Source organism: Corapipo altera, unplaced genomic scaffold (genome assembly GCF_003945725.1).
Source record: "Corapipo altera isolate COAL_440 unplaced genomic scaffold, ASM394572v1 61411, whole genome shotgun sequence".
NCBI classification, from domain to species: domain Eukaryota; kingdom Metazoa; phylum Chordata; class Aves; order Passeriformes; family Pipridae; genus Corapipo; species Corapipo altera.
The window spans coordinates 91990-108540 of NW_020884875.1; the positions used below are offsets into that span (position 1 = coordinate 91990).

A 16551-nucleotide genomic window follows, 5' to 3' on the forward strand; every position below is an offset into this window, starting at 1 on the left:
TGATAGAGCTGGAGGTGATCTGGGTGGGGGCTGGCCAGCAAGCAAGCAGTGGCTCTGCCACCTGCAGCTCTGCCTTTCTCCAGCCCTACCAAGCTGTAGCTATGTTTTTCCAATGCTTTGCACAAATAAGAGGAGGAAGAAGTCCCAGAGTGATGGAGGGCAGGGCTGGGCTGTACAAGAAGCCTTGTGCTGCTTACTCTGGAGCTCTGCCCAGCGCACAGAGGCTGATGCTGTCTCTGCTGGTTGGGAAGGGGTCCCTGCATACCCTTCTCCACTGTGGATCCAGCTGCACCAGGGTGCTCTTTCCTGCCCCACAGCTTCTCACAAGAACAGCAAAGAGGTCTGGTACCATGGGTGGCTTTTACTTTGTTTTTTTTTTCTTTTTTTTAATAGTTTTTATCTTTTTTATAACAAAAATATCTGTTGGGGTCAAATGCTGCCCCAGGCAAACAGTCCATGTGGGCAGCCTGTGCAGCCAAGGGATGCTGGAGCACTGGTTCATCCTTGGCCCAGGGTGAGAGTGAGGGGAGGTGGGGTGGCAGCTGAACTGGTGGGGCTGGCACTGCCACAGAGGTGTGGAGTTTACGCAGTGTTCTCGGTGCTGGCTGCGGTGTAAATGACTTTGGACTTGGTTGGTGAGTCCAGCCTGGTGGGGTAAGAAAGAGGGGGAGAGTGTTAGACCAGGCAGAAGGTCTTGCTGCCTGAGACCACCCTTAAGCCCCCTTCTCATGCCCTGGACCAAGGCCCCCTTCTGCATGTCCCCATGTCTCACCGTGCATTCTGGCTGCGGTGCTTGTAGATGTACAGCAGGAAGGCCAGTGCTGTGACAGCAAAGAGCACCCCGAAGAGCACGGCCAGCACATCCCCTACAAGCCAAGCAGAGCCATGTTACACTGGGGATGGTCCCCAGCAGGTACTGTCTGAGTGAGACGAGGCAGGGAGCATGCTGGTGGCCCCAAGGCAGAGAGGGCACAAAGGAGTAGCCTCGACTGAGCACACTTACCTGCATGAAATGAGCTGGAGTGTCCTTCTGCAAAGGAGACAAAGACCAGAGGGTGAGAACCAGCAGCACGGATGCGAGCTCTGCCCTGAAAAACCCACTGTGGCTGCCTGCCCCCCAGCTCAGAACATGGCTTCCAGGACCCCAGTTCCCAGGCAGGTACACCCCCTGTCCACCTTCTCCTCCTTTGTACCAGCCCCTCACCTACCTGCTGTTGCTGCTGAACTGTCACTACCTGTAAGAGAGACAGTACAGTCAGGAGGTTGCTCCAGGTGTTTGGGGAGGAAGTGTCAAGCCTGCAGGCCTTCGGGCCCCACTGCCAAAGCAGGGTTGCCTGCAAGACTCCTCATCACCCATGAGCAGGCTGGGGACAGCTGACTGCAGCGTCCCCAGGAGCTCACAGCATCTTGCTGCAGGAATCCCAGCCCTGACACCCTGGCACAGAAGCATCAAGGGAAGGATAGAAAAAAGGATCCCTGAACCACAGCCCACACAGAAGCCTCGCTGAGCCCAGCCAGAAGCCTCCCCCCACCATTGCTGTTGCCACCATCTAGGAAACACAGGCAGCGTGTTGAGCACTGCAGCACCCCATGACTCTACCAAACCCCACAGGAGACCCTGGAGAGGGACATGGGGTGAGCCCAGCAGGCGGTGACCACGGGGACAGTTGCCTGTGGCTGGATGGACAGCAGCTCCTGAGAGGAGGCAGCCATCCATTGCAGGCAGGGCACCCAGCATGGGGATGGTTTAGTGGCTCTACATGCAGGGAGGGAGCTGTGCCAGGCAAATATTTACCCAGCGTAAGAGCATAACTTTTAAAGAGCTGCACAGTCATCTGTACACAGCTCAGGTATCGCGCGCAGAGTGGCACTATCTGCGGGCTGTATCCAACTGCGGGAAAGCCGCCACCTTCACCCAGCTCCCAGGGGCAGGAGCGGTTATCCTGAACTAGGAATGACAACAAGCATGGGCGCAGAAGGTGCAGCTGCAAGCAAAATGAGACGTGACCCCCCAGCACTCCACCTCAGCGCTCACTGGCCCCAGGGGTAAAGCAGACAGTTAGCACTGACGTGGGGAGAAAGCCCCAGTAATCCTGTGCACCCAAGACAGGGGATCAGTGACCTCATCCAGGAGTACTGGGACATTGCCCTGGCAGTTCAGGAACATAGGCTTTGTGGCTTTGTTGTAGTGGGGATTTTTGGATAGGAATAGCAAATAAGGAAAAGGAAAAAAAAAAGGTAGAGCTGGGCAACTCCCCCCTTGCCTCAGCATGGGCACCTGGAGGTTTTGAACAGCTTCTGCAAGAAAGTGGTAAAAGAAAGGCTTGGAGGTAAATGGAAAATATGATAAAGTATCTAACAGGTTTACCAAAGATAGAGTGTGCCAGCCTAACCCGATATCCTTCTTTGATAAGTGATATTCTAGACAAAGAAAATGCGGTAGATTTTATCTCTCCTGGCTTCAGTGAAGCATTTCATGCAGTGCCACATGGGAAACTGCTAGCCAGGCTGAAGACCACAGTGATTAAAAGCCTACAGCCATCAGCAAGCTGGCTGTAGGTGGAATGGTGAGGGAAGTGCCTTGCACCACACTGTGTGGTTACTGAGGCCTGGGACAAAGCCTGTGTGCTGTTCCTATTAGTCAGCTCGACACAAGGTGCAGGAAATGCCACCAAAACAGAAAAGAACAGGATGTTGAACAGAAAAACCCCTGTGACCTCAGGGAACAGCAACGGGCAAAAATTCATTGATGCAGTGCGATAGTCACACCTGAGGATTAAGAGTAATTTCTACTCATTCCTGGAAACCACCAATGCAAGAAAAGCCTTCAAGGACAAACTGAGGACAGGTAGACAGGGCTGCCTCAGGCAGGGGACTGTGTGCCTGATTGAGATGTCTGTGTGGCCCCACTGGCAGACTGCAGCCTTCAGGAGGGGCCTCCAGCACTGCCCTTCCTGCAGGGTTTGGATGAGGGGTGCTTGCTGCAAGTTTGTGCCACCGGCAGCTCCTACTGAATTTATCTATTGCATTTGGGACTGAAGGAGCTAGCTGGGATGCTAGGACCTGGATGTTTGCTCTTGAACATACATCCCCTAGTCCTCCTACTGTTATGTCTGCAAGACTAAGGATAAACTAAGTTCCTAGAAACAATCTTTCCCAGGTAGGGTGAAAGAAGTGCAGGAACAGAGGAGAGCAGGACCCCAAGGCCACCGCTGGGCAGGTCTAACCCAGGCAAATGCTGCACTTTTGTAAGAGACACAAAGCACTGATTCCTGCTCCTTGCCCTGTCTCTGCACCCCTGCAGCTGGGCACAGCCTGAGCACGCTCACACACTCCTTACCAGGAGTGTGCTTCTGTGAAGGCAGGGTGGTCTGGAAACTGGCCAGCACCTGTCGCCCGTGCAGGTCCTGCACTGGCCGGTAATTGTTCTGCAGGAGATCTCTGTCATCGGTCCTCAGGCTGTTCACCAGGATTGACATCTGGAAGGAGAACAGTGTGAGCAGAGCAGCATCCTTCCCCTCTTTGGGAGCCAGATGAGCTGCAGGGCACCAGCACAGATGGTGCACGCTTGCAGGGAGAGGCTGGGCAAGACCTAGTGTGGAGCTCATTGCCCTTACAGACCTGGTCACGAGAGAGCTTCATGGTCTGGTTGAAGATTGTCCACTTCACCGTCTGGTAGCAGGGAGGGGTGGTCAGAGAGCCATTGTAGTGGAAGTAGAGTTTCAGGTTGTCAGGCAGTAGACCTGCAATGTTGAATCCGGACACCAACACTTGCTGCCCTGGGAAAAGAAACACCATAGGAGTGTCCTGCAATCCTTTGCAGGACAACAGCATGGAGATCATGGGCAGCCTGGCACTGTGTGTGCCACTGGAGAAAGAGCAGTGGGAGCAGAGGGCACCTTGGAACGCTGCTTCCATAGGAGTGGTGCAATGCTCCCCTTCTCATGTACACACGGCAAATGCCTGCTGCAGCTTTGCTCTGCCAGGCAGTGGGTTTCTCTGCAGGGCTGCAACCCCTGAGACAAGCACTACATGGGACAGGGCCTTACCTACTCCTTCGATTTCGTAGAGATGCTCAAGTATCTCCTGATAGTATGGGTTCTCATTTGGCCCAACCTGCAACACAGAGACTCTGCAGTTATGGCAAGGAGAGGGGCTGAAGGGAGACCACCCAGTGATGGCAGTGCCAGCAAGGAGGTGTCACTGCCTGTGAGAGGCAGCCTATCCCCATGACCCCTTCATTCTATCAGCACTGCTCTGCCCTCTCTCTTCCCTTCTTCCAAGGTGCATTTGCATCTTTGACAGTCCTCAAAACTGTGCCCAGCTCTGCCACCCCAGCCCCACCCTCCCCCTGCTGATCTACGGGACTCACCTCCAGAAAAGCTCCCAGTACAGCCAGGCCATCTGGGCGAACCACTGCCTCCTTAAAGCTGTCATACTTGGTGTTGTAGTGGACCACATGGATCTGAAAGGGAAACATGCAATCCCGATGCAGGATGGGCACTGATGGGAGATGCTCACCACTCACAGGGCTCCAGCCTTCTAAAGCAAGGGCTGGGAGAGACATGCACATGTGACAAGCACCCCTCCCAGGAAGAGAAAATGCTGGTGAGACCAAGGAAATGTGCTGCTGCAAAGCAGCCAGCAGGAAGGTCTGCTTGCAGGAACTTCCCCAGCCAGGGACAGCAATGTCCTGCATACCAGGGGCTCATACTGCAGAGCCGGTCTCAGTTCGAGGACAGCAGCTAGAGAAGGAGGGATAAAACCAGATGGGAGCTGGCAGAGCAAGAGGACAGTGTGTACAGATTAAACAGTCCCTGCAGCTCCCAAAGCAGGCCGCTCACAGCCTCCAGGGGAGCTGGCTTCCCCAGTTGGGGACCGCCACAGCTCCTGCTCCATCAGCCCAGGATGAGGCTTCAGCGTGAGTCTGGCCCAGCACCAGAGCGTGGCCTCTTACACTGAACGCCATTGCTGCAGAGCTGCCTGGGATCCTGGCCGGGGGTTACAGCCTTCATCCAGCGACAACGAGAGCCATGGGCAAGGAGCATGACAGCCCTCCAGTGCCTTCCCTGCCCAGCACCGTGAGGGAAAGGACTCATCCACCACCACAAGGGCTCCTCACCTCGGCACCAAAGCGTCGCCCGTCCACGGTGTGCTCCGAGCCAGGTGCCAGCAGGGAGCCCCAGTGCAGGTGCAGCTGCACGGCTCGGTACTGCTGGGCATAGCCACCAGTGATGGCCAGTGACTGAGGCAGCTCCAGGACAACTGCAGAGGCAGAAGGAAGATGTCAGTCAGTAAAACATAAAGCCCAGTCCACCCCACAGGGACGCAGAGGAAACGTCTCAAGCGAAACAGTCACCCTGAGCTTGTGGAAATTGATCGTAACAAAAATAACCTTGCTTTCCGTCTTTCATGGGGCTACGGGCAAGCCTGCCAATGTGGCAGGGCTCAGCTTTTGACTTCAGATTGTAGGACACTGCAGTAAATACGTCAGCTTCGAAAACAGCTGCTATGAAAATGCTGGAAAGTGAAGAGACCCTCCGCAAAGACTCCCGGGGCCAGCTCCAAGGCAAATGTTATCCAACAATTTATTCAGTAAGTGAGAATAATATAAAGAGACCATGGACAAAATTCGTAGAGAAAGATATTGGCAGAGTGGTGAATACCTACGAGAGCAGGGCAGCTGGACAGAAAGCTGCGGAGCTTGGCAAGCTGAGACCTTTCAAATAAGGCAGGCTGCGAGTGTCTGACAGCACTGGAGCTGATGGCATGGAAGCATTAAATATTTTTAAAGCACTTAGAGCTCAAATTTTTGCCTCTTTGGATACTGTAAATTCATATTTCATTTTTCATTACTTCAGTGTGGTTTATCCAGCTATTTTGGACTCACATTGCAGCGTGGCAAAGCTAAAGCTGAGTTACCTGGATGTGAGGCAAAAACATCAGGAGCATCCCTGGACCCCATGAAAGGCTGTCTTTATCCTTCTAAGCACATCTTCCTCATTTTTAATATCAATTCTTTTCTTTCCTCCTTTATAGGTGAAGTGCCACTTAGTAACATCACCAAGCTAGGGTACAGATTTGGGATTAACCACGTAGCAGGGCTGTGATGAGTCATTTGCCATCTCGAGTTCCCTGCCACTGGGTTCAGAGATAGAAAACTCAAACACAGGAAGTGGGAGACTGCTCTCTCCCTGTGAATTTATCTGCTTTTACATTTCTTTTGTATAGCTGCATCATTGCATTCCTTCTCCTAGCTACCTGAGTCATTTTCAGGCCCTTTAAAAAGCTTATACAGCATATACACTTTATGTTACCAAAATGAGTAATTGTTCAAATATCTTACTGGACTGGCAACTTTTTATTTATTTATGGCTTTTCATAAAGCAGGCCAGTCATTGCCACAATAAATAAAGGCATTTTATAAGCATGGGAGAAAGTACTTCCCCCCTCCCCAGTGAAAATGTTCTGTCTGCTTTTCTAAACACCAAGCAACACCAGATGCCAGGGTGTCTAAAATAGCAACTACTGAGCTCAACTAGCTTAACTCTGCAGGCACGTTAGGGCAGGAGGCCACAATAAGAGCTCTGTGCATGCACCACGCAGCTGATCGGACCATGCACAGCGAGTCTGACCTCTCAAATTTGCTGTACACACAGGTCAGCTCCATCTCACTTGCTACCAGGGCAAGGAGGTGCCTTATCTCACCATCAGCAAGTTCCTAAGACCCTTTCTCCACAACCTTTTCTTAGCTTAGCGACTGGCGGACACCAGCGTGCACAGAACAGTCTGCTGGCTCCCAGAAAAAGCTGGTAGCAACCAGGTCAGACCATCCCCAGAGGGGAGATGAATGGAAAGATGTGGTTTTCCTCCATATCTGGCATAACGTGACTGACACTAAAATAAGTTGTGTCCAGACTTTCCAAAAACCATTCTAAAATTGGAGAAAGGAAACAAAAGACATATAAAAATTTCTTAAGATCTTGAGACAGCATCCTTAAGCACAGACTTGAAGAAGTTGATCAAAGTTGAGTCCTAAGAGACAGACAAAGGTAACTTAAAGGCTAAGTCACATCCAGAGACTGATGAGTCCTCTGAAAGCAAAATGCAGAGGAGGAACCAGTGGCTGCAAACCTGCATCAGAAATACCAGAGACACATTTTAAAAGGAAATGTGGAGTTTAACAAATTTCTAGAGCTAGCTCCCAAAGGCTCTGGACATATCCAGGTTTCTCCCCTCATCCAGGAAAACACATGGACTTGGCTCAATGCTTCCCTTTTGGCTTTGAAGGCAACATGACTGCAGCCTGCAAGAGTATCTCCTTCCCAGAGCCCAGGGGAAGGGCATCAGAGAAGCCTGGTCCTGCTGGGAGAGTCTGGGCAGCCTCTGCTTGTGTTTCTGCTTCTGCCCCTGCCTTTGCACCCACCTGTGTGCCCATTGTTCTTCAGCACAAGCTTCTCGTTGGCAGGCAGGCTGTATCCAGAGAGCTGGATGGGCCGCAGGTCAGGGCTGAAGATGGTCCGAGCTGTGTCAACATTGATGGGTGACTGCATGGTGCCCCCACAGTCCGGGTAATCTGTATCCCAGTGCTCTCGGTCTGGTGCAAGAGGGAAGAGAGGGAGTGTGAGATCGCCTGGGTAAGGAGACCACCAGAAAGAAGGTTTGGAGGGTGGTGGGGAAGGGGACGGGCACTGGCCAGGGAATTATTCATGCACATAAGTTTAGATTCCATGAAGTTAGCTTGGGAGCAGATCTGTGCCACCATGTGACTGCATGCAGCTGTATCAGGAAAGGTCTTGGAGCAGGGTGAGCTGCCAGGAAAGTCTATTTTTGGGGTGTTTAGGAAGAACACACAAAGATCATTTACAAGTGGACTTGGCAAGCTGTGGAGCTGCTGCCCTGCAGCTCATCACACACTTGCTGTCTTGCACAGCCTGGCCTCTGGTAGGTATCACCCACCCTGCCATTTGAGCAAAGTACCACTGTGCTGCTGGGCTCCGTGGCAAAGGGCCAGCTCACGTGGCTGGGGTGGCTGACAAACAGTGCCACAGCTGGGATAAGCACGGCTGATGCCCAGAAAACTCCCTTTGTACTGCAGAGGGCTGCTTCTAGTGTATCATGGGCCAAAGCAAACCCAGGCTTGTCCCCAGGCCAGACACTCACAGGACCTCCTGTAAAGATGGAGCTGGGCATTAGCAGGTCCAAGCCAAACTCCAGAGTGGTGGTGCAGAAATAAGGGGTGCATTGTTGATAGCACTGCAGTGATGCCCATCAGGGGTGCTGTGGAGAAGCCCCCCAAGCCATGATGGGAGGGTAGGGACAGGTAGGACAGGGAGGGAGGATGACAGAGGGCAGAGGTGAAGGCAAGCTAATCCCTGGGCAGGTCAAAGTCCCAACAAGGACTGCAAATCCAGCCTGGAGAGCCCAGCCTGTTTTCCTGCTTGGCACAGGATCAGGGGAGCTCCCATGCAGGGAGGAGCCCTGCCCTGAGGGGTGTCCCCCCACTCCCAAGGAGCTGGGGAAACCCTCCTTGGAGCTGCTGCTTCTGTTGAAACCAGAGCAACTCCTGGCTCTTCAGCCCATCCATGTCTGGGTTCGGGCACTGCATCAGGGTCAGGCAGGAGTGAAAGGTGAAAGGTGAGTCGTGGAGTCCTCTAATCATTAACCACGGCTGGCTCAGGCCCAGGATCTGCCGAGTGGTAGGAAAAAAGCAGGAGTAACTGTAGGGTATTTACCTTCATAGCTCCAGTGACTGTGGCCTTGAAAAAAAAGAAAAGAAAAAACCACATGAATGGAAGGAAAAGGTTGTCAGCAAACACAGCTCTGCCAGGCAGCACTCTCAGCCACAGCAGCAGGTCACTGGGATCCCACTGCCTTCGATCCTGCTCCCTGCCTTTTCTTTCTCACTCCTTCTTCTACCCTGGCAAAGGTAATTCTACCCTTGGCTCTCAAGTGGTACTGCCTCCTCAGGGCAAGGCCAGGTCCCCTGCAGTTGGTGGTCAGAGGGAAAACCCCAGGGCTTGACATTTTATCATCATCCTTATAAAGGAAAAATCAGCAATACTGGCTTCTGTCACTAAGCAGCTGTACCAGTGCCCTGGCAGCTACTCTGGAGCAGCCAAAACCTCCCACTGTCCCAAGACAAGGCATTTCAAAAGTGTAGGTCCCATATCACAAGGAGTTTGGGCAGCAAGATGCACTGCACCATGCAGACACCCTCCTCCCACTGGAGAAAGAAGCCCCGGGACTCACAGCAGAGGAAAAATCGAGCACCAACACCTTGTCCTTACATCACTGAGTGCTTCTACCACGGGTACAGATTGCCACAAGAAAATGTGTCAGGCCAAATGCTCAGCTCCTGTCCAGCAGCCTTCTATTGTAGCTCACTCGACCACCGAAATGCCCACACAGAGCTGTATAAGGGTCCTACCATGCAAAACCTTTCCACAGGAAAAGTAGGAGGGAGGACGGGGGGAGTCCATGCCGGGACCTCTTCTTGTCCTGTGTCACCCATGGGGCACACAGTGGTCCTGTGTCACCCATGGGGCACACAGCAGGGCAGGCCAGGCCCTGAGCTTCCCAGTTGGTGATGTGCCTGCTGTGCTGATCTAGAGGGGGCAAAGCCCTCCTGGGCAGGTCCTGAAGGTACAACAATACTCAACAGGCTGACCCTCGCACCATCACACTTCTCGAGAGCTGCCAGCAAAGCTGGATTCTCAGCATGTCACTGGAGCTGGCCTTAGAAGTGCACAAGAACCTTTTCTCAGATGCTCTGACTAAACATCTTGGCTATCACCAGCCCTTCTAGGCAAACAGCTCCAGGCAAAGGGATGTGGGGCTCAGATTTGCCACAAACAGGGAAACATGGCCCAAAAGGATTATGCACCTGCTCTGACTGGCACAACAGGTAATTCACGGGCTCCTCCTCTGACTTGGACTTACCAGCACACTCCTCACTGTAGACAGGCTGTTGGCACATCCCAGCCCACAAGGGCAGGAGCAGAGGGTGCCGGGATGGGACAAGTCTGGGGTAAAGGGGGGCATTTATACAGCAGCAAGGACATGGAGGAGCATCTAACAAGTATGGTCCAGCACCAATACCACCTCTGTCCCTTGGTGGGGCCAACTGCCTGCCAGGCTGGCTGGGACACAGGAGGGGCTCAGCAGGCGCTGGTTCAGTCCCCATCCCTGACGCTGACAACAGCTATCGACAGCCACTTGCTATTAATAGGAGTGGATTCCAGCTCAGGGGTGAGAAAGGAAGAGAGAAGTTTTCCCAGGCCCAGATGTCCCAGGCAAGGCCCCAAGCCCAGCAGGACCCTGCCCTCCTCTCAGCAAGGATCCAGGCATGGGTACTCCTGGGGGTGTTTGGTGCATCTGCTGGAAAGTGAAGGCCACAGCCAAACTGGGCTAGAAAGTTCTGGAGGGTGTTTAGGGGTGCTATGTTTTGCAGGGATGGGAACAGATCTTGAGGCTTCCTCCAGCTTCACTGGTGACTCACCTCTGCAGCATTTCTGACTCTCAGGAATCACTTGCCCAGGCACTGGTATTCCTAAAGGCATAGGAAGAAGGAGCCACAAGCAGAGGATTGGGCAAGCCACAGCTGCCTGTACCAGGCAGAAACACGTGTGCCCCAGGACAGGCTACAGTGCCCTCTCCACACCTCCCTGGCACTGCCCTGGGATGCACCCAGCTGTGCTACAGCAAGCTGAGATCCATTCATCCTGCCCTCCTTGTTCACCCAAAGGTAACCTGCTCCACAGACACTGATTATGTACCAAAATCCAGAGAACGGGGATCTTCCTCTGGAAACACCCTATACCTTCTCCCACTCTGCTTCTCTCTCCTGCCCCTTCTGGCACTACCTGCATAAAGTGGACGTGGTTTGCACATAAGAGCCACTTGCTGATTCCTAGGCAGGATTCCCTCCTGCAGTTCAAGGGTCCCTATCAGCATGGGAAGCCACCCCAAGGAGCACTCACATTGGGACAGTCCTGGCACAGGTAAGGCCCAGCACCTCAGGGCTGGCACATGGCTCACTGCACATGCCTCAGCTGGCACAGCCTGCCCTGACACCCCACTTTCTGCTCACCTCCAGGGACTCTGCCTTGACAGAAAGCAGCCTGAACATCATATCACAGATTGAGCAATAGCACCGTGCTGACACCCGCCCTGCTGTGTCAGCACTGTGCCACCCACCCCAGGTTCCCACATTCCCCAGCACCTGCCTGTTCCCACAGCCATGGGGGATCCGGACCCTCCTCGCAGCCTCCTACCAGCTCCGCTCGGCAGTTTTAAACACCCCAAAGGCTGCACCCAGGAGTCAGTTCGATCCACCCCAACACAATAGACTTTCTCTGGGGTGTCTTGGCATCAGAAACAAAAGGACCCAGGAGCCCTTATCCTGAAGCTACCTGAGTGTGTTTCCCCATCCCATGGGATCTGGGTACAGTGATGGCGAAGCCAGGTCACCCCCTCGGGGAGGCATTTCTCAAGCCCAGCGGTGCAGGGTTGGGTCCCCTTGGCACACTCACTGAACGCTGTAGGAGAACACCAAGATGAGCCCAGCCCTGGAGCCCGGTCAGGCTCTCAGCATCTGCCCCAGCCTTGGCATGGCTCAGAGGAGCCCTGCACTACTCCGATCCCTTCCACGTGGGGGCATTTGCAGTCTCGCAGCCCTTTGCCATGAACATTAACCCACTGCCCTGCCCAAGTGCTGATTTGCATAATTTCATCTGCCTCCCACACTTCCCGCTGGAGCATGTCTTCTCCCTGGAAAAACTGCATAGTGCCAGGTCTCCTTTCTACTGAACTGCTGCCACTCACCACAACAGACGTGGCTGCACCTTGGCATTGGTCTTTGCATGCCCAGCCCTATCTCTGAGCACCCATAGCCCCAGCAGGGACTGCAAAGCACTCCCAAAAACGAAGGGGGAAACAACCTTGGTGATGCGATGAGCACACTGGGAGACAACATGCAAGAAGAGGACTGCTTGCAGGGGTCCCAACAGGAAAACACAGGAGCTGCCTGCCCTTGCAGGCTAGAACACCTCCATGCTCAGCCCCTCCAGTTCACCTATTAACCACCACCCCCTTTCCTCAGCAGCCCACGATCCAGCCAAGTTTCCCACGAGTTTCCCCCCCTTCACTCCCTCCCTTTGTGCTTTCTCTTGCTGTTGCTCGCTCCCACTCGAGCCCTCCCATTCTGGGATACAGGCAGTGCTGCAAGTGCCAGCTCCCTTCCCTCCTTGACATCCAACACCGTCCAACAACACTTTCCTGCCGAGTTCAGGCAGACGCTGCCATTACCAGCATGCTGCTCCGCATGTCCTGCAGCCCGGGAGGAGGGGTAGGAGCAGCTTTTGGCAGGGTGAGGAGCCAGCACAACCACTGACTGCAACAAATCTCATGTGGGAAAGGCACCGATGCAGCAGGCTGCTCACAGGAGATCTCACCAGAGGCACACGGGGATGGACTGTGCACCTGAAGGACTCAGGATCATTTGCACAGACCCACAGGGCAGCCTCGGCAGAGCCAAACAATAAGGAAGGAGCCCAGAAGGTTTGCCCTGTACATCTGCACTCCCCATCCTCAGTCCTTCACATTTTAGGGGATACACTGCTTGAGGCTGCTGCAGGGCACCTAATAACACTGAAACAAACACGTGTACTGTTCACAGCACGGCTGCATGACAGCAGAGCTGCCGTTGGTGCTGCCTGCTTGCCTTGAACTCTAGAATTCCGATGGCTTGTGTGTGGCAGGCAGGGCAGCGGGCTCACTTCTAGCTCTCTTATCAGCTGTGATCAGGCACAGGGCACGCTGGGATCCTGCCAAAGCTTCCTCTCCCCTTTGACCCAACTCTCAGCCATACCTGGGGCAAAGCCCTGTGGGATGAGTTCAGTTTGCAGATGCCAGGTCAGGACTATCTTGCTGTGCCCTGTCTACAGATCAGTCCCAGGCTGTGAAGAGACCAGTGGAGCTCATGGCCCAGGAAAGACAGTAAGGTTATTCCTGACGGTCAGTAAGGCAGGAGGTATGAGCACACACAGAGATGCACAGAGTGCAGGTTGCAAAGTAGGGTCCAGCCACAGCACCCAGGTCCCAGCCTACAAAACACATCCAAGCACCATGTCCCTTGAAAGCAATAACCTGACCAGGGTATCTGGGCTGTGCCACTGTGTTCACACTGCCCATGACCAGCTTTCCAGATCAGTTTGGGGCAAACACAGTCTGGTCTGGGCAGGGTCTCCGCAGGGTGGGCGCATACCTCAAACACCCTTCTGCCAAGCCCCACAAGAAGTCTCTTTACGGGAGGGCTGTGCCATCCCAGCCCTATCTCTGCCCTGGTTTCTCCGTCCAAACACACACCCCATGCAGCACCCATATCCTTTCAGGACACCAGCCCATGTGCTGCCCATGGGGGCACTGATCCCTCCCAAGCCTGCCTGCATTAAAGCCCTTTTGTGTTTATAAACTCTGACCCACTGCAAGCCTTTGGGATCAGCCTTTAATCTGCCACTAGTAGCACAGGTTGCTGGAGGGATTGTTCTTTGTTCTCCTCGGGGAGGACTGCTGGGGCTGAGGGGCCCAAGACTATGCCAGCTTGCTCCGAGAGGGCCAAGGGTTTGAGTGGAGGAAGGCATAGGGCAGGCTTCACTCCAAGGCATGTTCCTGCTCACTCTGAACCCAGCTGCCCCAGCAAGTGCTGGGGTAAAGAGGAAACAATTACAGAGTGCTGGAGAGAAAGGGCCATCCCAACAAAAGGGATAAAAATGGGGAAATCCCAGAGGACAGATCAGTGCTTGGAGCTGGGGAAAGAAATGAATAAGGAGTATTAAGCAAGGAAAATGGGCTCAGCTGGAGGAAAAGGAATGAGCAAGGAGATGACACAGAGCAAGACACATCTGAACAGGAGGGAGAGGAAACAGGCAGCAGTCAGAAAGGGAGTTACAGTTTCCGAAAGACACACGTAACATGAGACTCGGGTCTCTGGGCAATTGGGCTACTCAGGGAGCAACCCCATGGCAAAGCTTCAGTGTCAACTCCCAGACATGTGCTGAGTGCCCAGGGCTGGGGGGACACTACCCCTACCTCGTCCACAAGCCTCAAGAAAGTGGGAACCAGCTCATCGCTCAGTAGAGGTGCCGAAACACGCACCTCCTGGCACCTGGCAGGAGCCTTGGAGGGTTCCAGCCACAATCTGCTTCTGGACTCCATCCAGACCTTCACCTTCTAACACTGGTATGGCACAGGCCAAGCTGTCTGTTCTATACCTACCTCCATGCCACCGTCTTTCCCCATCTCTCCATCCCAACCTCAGTGTTCCCAACCACAGATCCCAAACCCCACGCAGTGTCCAGCAGCTTGCTGCCAGAGCAGCACACCAGTATGCTGAATGCAAACACCCTCCCACTCTGTGGCCGGGGTTACTTCACCTCTGTGGCAGGGACCATCTGCATCCCCATCTCTGTCCTGGGCTCAGCCTAGCAAGAGCAGCTCGGCTAAGAAAAGTGATTCATTGGAATAACAAAAGCAGCTCCTGGCACCAAAGACTTCCCGGTCCTTACCACAGGGCTGTTGTCCTGGCACAGGTGAGGACAACTCCTTACCAGAGGCAAAACCAAGGACACTCAGCTATGAGGCTGAGCCCGGGAAACAAACCTGCGGGCAGTGCAGGGACAAGAAGTGTAGCCGTGGACAGCAGTGTCCCAGTGCAGCACTCAGCTCCACGCGAGCAAATTCACAGCACTCACCCAAAACCCCTGCAGAGCGCTGGCAGCACCACTGTCTCCGCTCAGAAAAGGCACCAAGACCAAACACCCAGGATTTTTCCCCTGAAACTGTGACCCCGAAAGCTCCCACACCGCCAGCAAGAGAGGAGGAGGGGCACCACCTCGCAGCCCTGAGTTCAAGCACGTCCCCCATTCCCCATCGTCAGCCATGGGGCAGCCCCCTCCAGCAGCGCCAGACCCCGTCCTCGGTGGGCTGCAGGGGGACAAAGTGGATGGAGGGCAGCCCAGCAGACATGCTGTGGGATAAAGGGGACCGGCCAGCGTTCAGCACGCCGGGGTGCAAGGCTGGAACCTCCGGGGGATCCCCGGGAGCAAGCAAGGACTGCTTGGTGCACAGCGCTGGTACCCCCGCCCCAGGAAGCCGTGAACCCCCAAGTTTGATGCAAAAGGGACTTAGTAAGAGAAAAGGGCTGCTCACAAAGCGAAGGCTCAGCCCCTGGGCAGAGGTCGGGCCGGCCGGGCCGTAGAGGAGTTGGCGGGAGCAGGGACAAAGGCAGGGACGTGCTTGGAGGGGGGGCAGCGCCCGCAGCTGGGAGATGCTGGGGGGACACAGCTCCACAGGGGCATCTCACACTGGGGCTCCTCACACTGGGGCTCACCTGGAGCCCTAACAACGGTGCATCAGGAGGTACAACACCTCCCCCCTCCTTCCCCCAAATCAAGCAAGGGGAGGACTCCCCACCATTGGGGGCACCACCCTCTCACCCCAAAAAGCATCGGACATCTCAAATCCAGCACCACTTGCATTGGGGCGCCCCACACCATCAAGAATTCCCAACCCAGCAAGGTGGGGGGGTAGGGGGGGAACCCCGTGCATCTGGGCACCCCATGCATCAGGGACCCCAAACTCAGTACTGGGGTGCTCCACGCGTCAGGGTGCCCAGGGACCGGGGACCCTAAACCAAGCGCTCCGAGGCGCACCGTGCACGGGGACCCCAAACGCAGCCGCGGGGTGCTCCACGCCTCGCGGCGCCCCGCGCGCGGGGGGACCCCCGCTCACCTTTCCCCGGAGAGTGCGGGGACCCCTCGCCACCGTGCTTCTGGCCGTTGTCGCTCTCGGAGCTGGCGCGGCCCAGGGCGGGCAGGAGCAGGAGCGGGAGCAGGAGCGAGACCCGCAGCGCGGCGCGGCTCATCTCCGGCAAGTGCGCGGGTGCGGGACGGCGGCTCCGTGCCTGCCTGCCCGCCCGCCCGCCCGGCCGCACGTAAGTGAGAGCGGGCGGGGAGGAGGCGGCGGCTCTGACTCACGCCTCCGTTACCTTTTATAGGGGCTGGAGGCAAAGTCTGCAGCCTCGTGGTCCGGCCAGGTGAGCCGTCCAACGCGAGACTCGAACCCGCGGTTCCTCGTGGGGGTGCCCCTACCTCACCCCAGCCCCCCGCCGGGACATGCGGTGGACCCTGGGGTGGGGAGGTCCAGTGGGATCCTCAGACCTCTCAGCCGGGGGTGTTCCCTCTCCTCAGAGATGGGGTTGGCACCCCTCAGTGGTGGGTGTCCCTCCTCCCCAGCAGTGGATGAAGGACCCCTCAGCCACGGGTGTCCCCTCTTCTCGGTGATGAGTGAAGGGTCTCTTAGGGGTGGGTGTCCCCTCTCCTCAATGATGGGGTTGGGAACCCTCAGCCATGTGTGTCCTCTGTCCTCAATGACAAGGTTGGGATCACTCTCAACCACAGGTATCCCCCTCTCCTCAGTGATGAGGTTGGGAACCCTCAGCCATGGGTGTCCAACCTCCTCAGTAGTGGGTGTCTCCTCTTTTTAGCAACT

General features: G+C 55.1%; 2 protein-coding genes across 2 annotated transcripts in view; one reads left to right on the plus strand and one right to left on the minus strand.

Annotated features, from left to right (window-relative positions):
• TPM2 (tropomyosin 2) overlaps nucleotides 1–8490 on the plus strand; it is a 31355-nt gene extending 22865 nt beyond the window's left edge. Inside the window, exons 10-11 of the mRNA XM_027634491.1 lie at nucleotides 8422–8431; nucleotides 8480–8490. The gene's annotated coding sequence lies outside the window, so the exon portion shown is untranslated. The remainder of the gene's footprint in view (nucleotides 1–8421; nucleotides 8432–8479) is intronic.
• Nucleotides 360–15966, minus strand: LOC113943133 (carbonic anhydrase 9-like). The gene is made up of 12 exons (XM_027634485.1): nucleotides 15793–15966; nucleotides 8736–8759; nucleotides 7427–7597; nucleotides 5123–5265; nucleotides 4373–4465; nucleotides 4050–4116; nucleotides 3622–3779; nucleotides 3341–3479; nucleotides 1209–1235; nucleotides 1004–1030; nucleotides 773–866; nucleotides 360–646 (listed from the first exon to the last, which is right to left on the minus strand). Exons 1-12 carry the CDS (start codon nucleotides 15923–15925, stop codon nucleotides 583–585), a joined length of 1140 nt encoding a protein of 379 aa, XP_027490286.1. The 5' UTR covers nucleotides 15926–15966; the 3' UTR covers nucleotides 360–582.
• Between the last annotated feature and the right edge of the window lie 585 nt (nucleotides 15967–16551).

Bases quoted from the DNA above. Each gene is read 5' to 3' on its own strand.
- LOC113943133 (XM_027634485.1), bottom strand. From the start codon at position 15,925: ATGAGCCGCGCCGCGCTGCGGGTCTCGCTCCTGCTCCCGCTCCTGCTC. The intron at 8,760-15,792 runs GTGAGCGGGGGT...TTTTTTTTCAAG, and splicing joins CCCGCACTCTCCGGGGAAAG to GCCACAGTCACTGGAGCTAT. The intron at 4,117-4,372 runs GTGAGTCCCGTA...TCTGTGTTGCAG, and splicing joins TACTGGGAGCTTTTCTGGAG to GTTGGGCCAAATGAGAACCC.